At 37.9% G+C, this 10,101-nt stretch overlaps 1 protein-coding gene across 1 annotated transcript; it reads right to left on the bottom strand.

The window, feature by feature from the left end:
• On the bottom strand, positions 1-629 carry fam163b (family with sequence similarity 163 member B; the record flags this gene model as incomplete). The annotated part of the gene is made up of 2 exons (XM_079418789.1): positions 1-453; positions 537-629. The coding sequence occupies 2 exons, from the start codon at positions 627-629 to the stop codon at positions 1-3; spliced, it is 546 nt and encodes a 181-aa protein (XP_079274915.1).
• Positions 630-10,101: the final 9,472 nt, after the last annotated feature.

The raw sequence follows: 10,101 nt of genomic DNA, 5'->3' as shown, positions 1-10,101 counted from the left end.
CTACACATCGGTGCTGATGCTGTGATGCGTCAGCACTTCCTGCATGGTGACAGAGCGGATGAGGTTGAGTTTGTGGATGCTGGGCGTCTCCATTGGCAGGTCTAATTCCTCCTGCTGCAGAGTCCTGTAGCTGATCCTGCCACCTCCGTTACGCAGTCCCTCCTGTGGGCTCATGTATAGCGGCAGATACCCCGAGCAGGACGGGCAGAAAGTGTACGAGCGGGGCGGCCTGTAGGGCGCCCGCGGGATATATTGAGGATAACTGACTAGCCCGTTGGCCTCAAAAGGCTCTGCAGTCATTAGCAGCTGATTGGAGGATGTGTATTCAGGGAAGTGTTGGAGACTCAGCGGACTCTCAGGTGGACTCGGTTGGCGCAGTGGATTTGGCGATGCCTTGGCAACATCAGCCTCCTCCTCCCCCTCCTCCGACTCGTCTCTTTTACAGCAGTAATACTAATGAGCAGAGTGAGACGTCACACTCAACATGTAGAGAAGAGGGAGTTACTTATGAGACTACAGCAGAAGAGCAGATTTACCTGCAGCCTACAGTAACACAGAACTGTGACAATAGTTAGCAAGATGACGGCAGCCAGAATTCCACCTGTGATGACCACTGTGCCGGCTGTCATTCGAAATCCTCTCCATCAACAACCTAAGCAAGCCATAAAGACAAAAAACAGAGATACCATCAAAATGAATATTTATGATGCAAAAAATATTGCCTAGCATATGAGAGACTGACATATTGTATATACAGCGAAATGTTTATATAGGACTCAGTGGTCAACCCGTATGGCTTTTCGTTATGGTCGAAATACAGTCAGTAAGAGTTTATTTTAAGATATTCATACTTTTATTTATAGCAAGGCTGCATTAAATTGGTCAAAGGTGACAGTAAAGACATTTATATTGTTAAGAAAGATTAAAATTTTCTTTTGAACTTTCCATTCATTCCAACAAAGGAATCTGAAAAAATATTAATATAAAAACTAACCTAAAAAATATATATAAATATTCTACAAAAATATTAAGCAGCACAGCTGTCTTCAACATTGATAACAAATATTTTTTCCCCCACCAAATCAGCATATTTCAACATATTCCAAACCAACAGCTTTACCACCACAGGAATAAATTACATTTTAAAAAGAACAAAAGAAAAAAAAACATTATTTAAAATTGTAATAATATTTTCACAGTATTTCTGTTTTTGCTGTATTTTTGATCAAATGTGTGCATCTTTGGTGAACATAAGCGTGAACATATACATACATACATATATAGTACATATAGTTATTTATGTACAGTATATAGGCTACACTAATAACAAAGAAAATGATAATCTCCCAAATCTCGGGTCAAATATCAGCAGTATACTGGTCTAGTAACACTCATACCCTCTATTAAATATTGTTGAAATTACATGTACATCTGATGCCTATTTCATGCTCTTTGATCACAAATTCAGTAATTATGGAACTGTATTCAAGCATATGCCACAGCAGTGGAATAATAAACTGATCAGTGATGCATTAAATGATTTACCAAAAATAGCACATTTGCACAATTTTAACAGGATGTCTAAGGAATGATTGCATGTAACAGTCCATAAACCTCAGGTTATTCAGTCACAATTAGCCACAAATCAGTGTCAGTAGTCAGTCTTGTTTACGGTTACAAAAAGTCCTTTCTCTGTCTATGTTAAATGCTAATGAAGGTGCAACTAGACACAAGTGAATCAGAAAGGGCCTCTCAATAAGACTTTTAGATTTTGTGATGACAGTATTTGGTCTTACCTCAGGCCAGAGACTCATTCAAGCGCACATAAGTCACCCATTTGCACAAATCACTTGGAAAGCTTTATATAACCAAATCTAAGGGTCATATTCAGTTAATACCAACAACACACAATGTATGATGTATTTAACAATATTATATTATAACAGACTTACGTTTAAAAAACAGTCAATTCTGAGATTTAACAGATTAAATCTGGTCTACTATAAATGATTGACAACTTTTTAGTCTTCTAATTCAATCAATTAAATGTATTTATCTTTTTAAAGTATTAAATAGGCTATCATCTTGTAAATAAATAGGCTATGGAATTTTCTGAAATTACAGTTCTCTGTGACGACCCACAATAACAGTATTATTAACATAATAATTACTACATTTTTGTAATGATATAAATACAGCTTAAACTGCATTAGCCTACCTCAGATGAAGTTTTGTATACTCACATTACGGTATGTACAGAACATAGGGCACGTGTCCAACGCATCCGGCGAACGTAACCGCAAACTACCCACAAAATCACTTCCACGAAGTCACATCTCCAGACGGAATGGAATTTCTATAATAAATAGATCAGACAAAAAGATCACTGAACAGATGATAAGAGCTGAACTTCATGAGCACTGAGAGAAAGGAGAAGAGCGTCCGCTGGAGTCACGTACGTCCCACATCTCAGTTTGTGTCGACCTCTCCCCACTGATCACACACTCATTCTGTCAAGTCCTCGATTCCACTGACATTTTGACTAAATCCTTTTTTAAAGTGCGTATTTTATGTGGTAGCTAATAACAATTTTAGAGATGTATAGAGAATATGAATGTAAATCTTCATCTAACAGTTGCACTGGATTATGTAAGTATTATTTGAATGTTTAAAAGTATTTTATTAGTGAGCAAAATATCTTTAAGATATTATTTTAACTTTTTCAATTTTTGCTAATTCTATTCAGATGCCCTCTTAAGATCTAGTTTTGACAGACACTGTAAACATTGTTATCATAAGCTCTATAGGTGTTCTAGCATGATTCAAGCTGTTTTTCAGACGCAAAGTGTGAAAAATATAGCCAATTTATTTTTTTTAAGTTGCAAGTGACCTAAGAAGATTATTTCTCCAAGATGTGCAGCTACTTCCTCTTTCCGTCAAACACACACACACACACACACACACACACAAACATTCACTCATACTTTTAGTCCCACTTTAAACTCTTTCTTCCCGTTCCTCCTGTTGGAATACTTTGAGTGCTGCTACGAGGAGATAGTTGGAAAAGTAGAGAAACCCATATTTTAGTATATGAATTATTAAACCTTCAAATATTAAAGGAGGCTGAGATTCCAGTGTATTGGACAGAAACGGTTATGATTAATTTATAAGTAAGATGCAGTGTAAGGCAAGGTTATTTTTCTCTTTTCCCTCTCTTCGTTTTCCTCTGTCAAAGCTGCTCTCAGAATTCCCATCGGAGCATCCATGCCTTTCTGTCCACTGGAATATTTGGGGTAAAAGGTTGATAAAACTGACTGAATTAATACAGGTTACACAGAATGTGTAAGTTTGCATTGACACATGTATGTAAAAAGACACAAATGTTTATTTCAATTCAGTGTTTATTTGTTGTATGACAAATATCAGTGAATGGAAGACAAAATTTGGATGATATTACAACTGGGACATCTTTTACTGCCAGATTGATCAGACACCGTAACGGATGTTAGAATATCAGTGTCTCAGTCTCAATGTAGTCACAACTAAAGCTTATTCTTCAGTACATGTCAAGCTGATTGAATTAACTGTATGAGCCAGAGGGAAGCCTAGGGCCCAACTGCTCAGAGAAACACAGTCAGAATGTGACTCATGTTACATGAAAAGTAGAGAAAAGCAGTTGAGATAATGAATAATAATAATGATGCTGCTGAAAAATTACATTTCTCCATGTAGGTTTGTCAAGGGCTTCATATATGTAGGGAATCAGCGGTAATTAATACTTTCATTAATGTAAACAAGATAATATACTCTGTATTTAAATGTATTCAGAGAACCTGTCATGTGCACAATGTCTTTTGTGATTATATGAAAAATGTGGCATGCTACTAATTCTCACTGACATAATTTTCATTGTCATTAATGAAATGCTGACATAATCTTTGAGATAGAAAAGGGAGAAAAGCTGTTGTAAGGATCTGTGCTTGATGACTGAAACATTTCATTAAATCATGTTATGCCTAGTGAGCTTCAGGACATCCTTCAGGAAGAAAGACAGCGAGAGAATTTTGAAACATGATGTGCTTTCTTGGTAAAACTGAGTGATGTCATTTTCTCTGGCAGCTGAGCAAATTCTGTGGGACAGGTATTATGTGGTCCGCTCATTTTGACTACCCCACAAGAACAGAAATGGACAGAGAAAGATATTTTTGCAGCTTCACTATGCAAATGTGTTAGAAGACAAAGTGCATGTATATTTGATGAGGAACAAGGCAGCCTTGTCACATTTCGGTGTTAGAGACAGAGCTTGAAGTGCAGTGAAGAAGAAGAACTGACCTCCAGCCACACTGAAAGTAATTCAGCATGTCTGCAGACAGAGATTTTGGAGTTGAGATCAAATCTTCCTGTAATTCCAAAATTCATGTATTGATTTAAATACTGAGCCTAATTGTAATCTTAGGGCAACTCAATTCTTTAGCACTTGATACTGTGACAGTGTAATAAATGGGCAGGTGTTTACTCATACTGTTTAAGACCATGCCCGTCCTGAATGGCCACTGCCCCGAGGAATTTACTTCCATCATGAATCATACCAAAAACACACACCTGCCTGTAACCCTGAAGACCTTGATGAAATAGTTCAGATAAAGTTGCAATGTAATTCGAGCAGCTGAGTCTTTAGCCATTTTCAAAAAATGTCTAAAGACACATCTTTTTTGCGAGCACCTAACCAATTAATACTAGCACACCTATTCTATTCTATTCTATTCTATTCTATTCTATTCTATTCTATTCTATATTCTATCTATTCAAAAAAAAAAAAAAAAAAAACCTAGCTACGTGTACGGTTGCTCTTTCGTTGGTCTGATTGCTTCTATTATTCTCCCCATTTGTCGCTTTGGATAAAAGCAATTGCTAAACGATTAAGTGTGAATGTAGTTGAAGAGGGCTGGAATTTAATTTATGGGTTAAAAGTACAGAGAACTGTACTGTAAACATACATTGATGTTTCAGGTGTTACAATGTGTAATTTTGGTCCCTGTATATTTTACATTGTATGTTTTTCATATCTTTGCATTGTTTGGATACATAAATACATATAATAATAATAATAATAATAATAATAGCTAAATCTAATAATATTTTCCTCACCCACATTGTTACACTTGTGGGGTTCCTGGTCAAAAATGAGCGGCCTACAAAAAACTGATTATAAATTTAATATACTGTAGACCTTATGTAGCTCCGCCCCTTTTCAGAACTGTGCTTGTTGCCTTCAGTCTTCCGTTTGTATTTCCACGGCTACAGCTCGCTTTAAAATCTTACCGGTCTACTGACATTTGTTATGACAAACACTTCAAAAGACAGAATTTTTAAAGATGGCTGCAGACTTCTTTCTCTGGAGCATTAGGTCAAAACTACTACCAAATATTGGTAACCTCATTTTTTTTTTGTGAATATTGCCAAAATTATCCATAAATGCTTTTTCACTCAAAAACTGAGGTGCATAAGCTCAGATCAGTGAGGGCTATGACTGGTCAGTTTCAAAAAGGGAAAAAAAAACACAATGCTAACCGAAAGAAAACAAGTTGAAAAAAAGATTGAATACAAGATGTAGTGATAATCTAGCATAATGAGAGATCTACAAGCAAAGCCCGGTTATATTTGACCGAGAACATTAGGATTTTTAGCACAGCACAAAAAATCTAGAAACTGCTTTTTGCCTCATAGGCATAATTATTAGATTTGATGTTATTGTTAAATTAGCCTATAAATGTGACTCATAAGACTCATAAACATTAGCCTATAGTACCTATAGCTACAGTATGATACTAAGTTCAGATAGGAGAAGAGAGGAGGAGAGTGAAACTGAGCACACCTTTACCATTATTCCACATGAGGGACAATTTACTGAAGCATTTCATGTCTGTAAGGAGCATAAGATCCATCTTTTATTTATTGCGTCAGAAACACTGCAGGTATAGAATCATTTACTGAAAAAGCACTCATGGCTTTTCATCTCATCTCAGGGACCAGATCATCCATCAACCTTTCTGTAGTACTTAAAACATCTCTTAAAGCTAAGTAGATCAGGATGAGTTTCTATAAATGACATTGAGACAGGGGCATAGTGTCTGGGTATGCAGGGCATATGGACCCAGGCTGATTGGGGGCCCACTGAGGGGGACCTTTTAATTAAAATGAGGAAATGTACTCTTAATTTGTGGCCACGATATATTGTCTGCATGTCATGAACTGCATCATTTTCTTTTAATTATGTGCAAACTGTCAGTCCTCTGTCGTGTGTGTCATGTGTTCCTGCCTCTTGTGTCCATATTTGGTTTGTTTCCTGCCCTTGCTTAGTGCGATCATTAGTTAATTCTTGTCCAGCTGTGTTTGTGTAATTAGCCTGTGTATTTAAGTTCCTGCCTGTTCAGTTTCGTGTGGTCTGGTCTACTCGTTACTCCCCAGTGTTTCTGTCTGTGTCAGCCGCCTTGTCTTGCCCTGCCTTGCCTTGTTTGGAATCACTAAAGACTGTTTAAAGAGTTTACATCCTCGTCTGCGTGTTCCTGTATCCCCCTCGTGTGTGCACCGTGACACAAACGATGCATTGCCATGGCCTAATAAAATAATAATAATTGATAAAAAAACAACCTGTGAGGTTGGTAGTTATCTAGTTGAAAAGACTGTATCAAAACTGTTTCACATCTATAGCTTCAGCAACACCTGCACCATTTTAATTCTCTTTCTTTCATTTTAATTCTCTTTTATCTATAGTCATGAAGGTTTTTGAGAGACTTGTAAAGAGCCACATCTGCTCCTCCATACCTGATACTTTGGACCCTCTTCAGTATGCCTATCGCCCAAACAGATCTATGGACGATGCCATTTCTCACGTCCTCCACTCTTCCCTAACACACTTGGACAGCAACAATGGGAATTATGTAAGGCTGCTATTCATTGACTATAGCTCAGCTTTCAACACTATAGTCCCCATCAAGCTGGCCTCTAAACTCACAGACCTCGGCCTAAACTCCTCACTCTATGACTGGATTCAAGACTTCCTCACCCGCAGACCTCAAGTGGTGAAAGTTGGCCTGAACGTAGGAGCCCCACAGGGCTGTGTCCTGAGTCCCCTGCTCTACTCTCTCTACACGCATGACTGCGTGTCCTCTCACAGCTCCACATCTACTGTCAAATTCGCTGATGATACTGTGGTTCTGGGCCTCATCTCCAACAACGATGACACCACATACTTGGACGAGGTAGAGAGACTCACATCATGGTGCCAGGACAACTGTCTCTCTCTGAATGTGAGCAAAACTAAAGAGCTGATCATGGACTTTAGGAAGAGACAGCAGCAGCCTTACACTCCTCTTATGATCAGTGGGACCCCTGTGAAGAGGGTGAGTAGCTTCAAGTACCTCGGTGTAAACATCTCTGAGAACCTGACTTGGACAACACACATCCAAACACAGGTTAAGGAAGCCAGGCAAAGACTGTACCATCTGCGACAGCTGAGGAAATTCAGGGTCTCACCAGCAATCCTGAAAACTTTCTATTCAGGGACCATAGAAAGTGTATTGACTCAGTGCATCTCAGTGTGGTATGGAAACAGCTCCAATCAGGACTGCAAAGCACTACAGAGAGTTGTGCGCTTAGCTGAGCGCATCTCAGGGTCTGCTCTCCCCTCTCTGCAGGACATCTACCTCAAACGCTGCAAAAGTAGAGCTGTTAAAATCACCAAGGCTCAAATCACCCTGGTAACCATCTATTCACTTTGCTTCCATCTGGTAAGCACTTCCGTAGTCTGATGCAGAGACTGAGAGACTTAGAGGGAGCTTCTTCCCCCAGGCCATCAGGCTCCTAAACTCTAACTCTGTGTCATAACATCACTTGACTCCATGTAAATATCACCATATCAATAAGCTATTCATAATTTTTTCTACCTCATATTGCTGTTATTTAAATACCCTGTACAACTTTTTGCACATTCTTTTTGCACATTCCTCTTATTACTATTTAAGTCAACAACATACTGACCTGCACATTTATATTTATATTTGGTGGTGGTGATGGCGCAGTGGAGAGACTGGTGTGAGAGACCCGGGTTCGAATCCTCTGTGAAACACCAATGTGTCCCTGAGCAAGACACTTAACCCCTAGTTGCTCCAAAGGCGTGCGACCTCTGACATATATAGCAATTGTAAGTCGCTTTGGATAAAAGCGTCAGCTAAATGAATAAATGTAAATGAATAAATGTAAATATTTATATTTTTTATTATTTTATTTTTTCTACTTTTCTTTTTCTTAATATTTGTATACTTTATAATTGCACTGTCCTTGGAGCGGACCTGACCTGACCTACATTTCACTGCTGGTTATAGTCTGTATAATTGTGTATGTGACAAATAAAAATCTTGATCTTGATCTTGATCTTAAGAGCAATATGGAGCACAAGTGAAGGCCTGTCCCAACCTGCCCTAAGCCCCCTGCAGCCTTAACTCAGCTAGCATGTAAGAACAGGTCTCAGGGCCTGCCTGAGGTGAGAAGTAGTGGGTGCACAAGGGACTCCTCCCTCATCTCTTGCCATACGACGTAGCTGTTATTACTATGCATTCTGGCAGGCAGCTCACACTATCTTAACAGTTAATCATTCGCACTATCCTGTCCACCCGTCTCCTTATGCAAACACATGCAAACTACCAGCAGACTCCATCTGCAGTGAATCATAACTGTTCCTTAAGGGTAAATCTAGTTCCTCAGTGATTTTGGCCTGTTTCAGACATTTCCTGGTTGATCAGAATCGAGTTTTGTCTGCAAAAATCAACCCAAATATTGTTATTATGACTCTGATGAAGGACATGTAAACACAAGTATAAGTGATAATCACTTGGATGTGAAGTTCCACCACCTCTCGGATTCGCTTGTGGTGTGTGAGGTAAATATTGACTTAAGGGACTGAATGGCTTGTCCTGCACCTGGGCACCACTCTTCAGACAACAGATAGTAAATATACTGTATATACCAACAGACCATTTGGTCTCATGGCGATGTCTGTAAAACCCCCATTTTACATCACACACTGAGCACACAATGTAAACTGACATAAATCTGGCAATTTTACTGCACAACCCTCCTCAATCAGCATGTTTGTCTTTTTAATAATATGTAAAACTTTAAAGCAATACTTCAAAAGGCCAGTATGGCTTATACAAAATGCTTTCCCAAAATTATGTACCAAAAATCTGGGTCACATTTTATGTTAAGGTCCAATTCTCTCTATTAACAAACCATTAACTATGACTTTTGTCTCAGTAAACTCCTAATTTGCTGCTTATTAATAGTTAGTAAGTTGGTTGTTAAGTTTAGGTATTGGGCAGGATTAGGGATGTAGAATATGGTCATGCAGAATATAAGTACTAATAAACAGCCAATATGTTAATAATAGGTATGCTAATAAGCAACTAGTTAATAGTGAGACTTGGTCCCTGTACTAAAGTGTTACCAAAATCTGTAAAATTATTATTATTATTATTATTACATTTCTGAAATACCTAAATCAATAGTTGACAAATAAAAAAAGAAGGCAAAAAATCATAAAACAAAAAAATCTAATAATTCAATTGTAATTTATAAAGACAATATAAAAGAAGAATATTCCAATCTATATATCTCCAACCAATATATGTGCAGCCTACAAAACTAAACCACATTATCACATACATATGGCTGGCTATTTATCAGTAAAACGTTTTTTTTTACAGCATATAAAAACATAGAATGAAGGACTTTTGTACAGTGATGATGAAACTAGTCACTTGGGTTCGGTGTCTGACTTATTAGTGAACCGATTTTTGTCAAAAGACTATCAAGAGTAGTAATTTATTCCATTAAGGATACACAAATCCTTAAATTAAATACCAAGGACATTGTAGATGAATTTGCTGAAAGAATGGCAGAAATGTCCAGTAACTTGCAAATGTCTTGGTGGAAGAGTGGGGAAACATCTCACCGTGACAACTGACAGATCTCAGATACCAGATGACAAAACAACATTGCTCTTTGGTCATTTTGAATACATTAAGTTGTCCAGGAAAGGAA

This window comes from Barbus barbus (assembly GCF_936440315.1).
Source record: "Barbus barbus genome assembly, chromosome: 6".
NCBI lineage: Eukaryota > Metazoa > Chordata > Actinopteri > Cypriniformes > Cyprinidae > Barbus > Barbus barbus.
The sequence above is the reverse complement of the archived record's forward strand: the minus strand, read 5'-3'. Positions and strand labels throughout refer to the sequence as shown.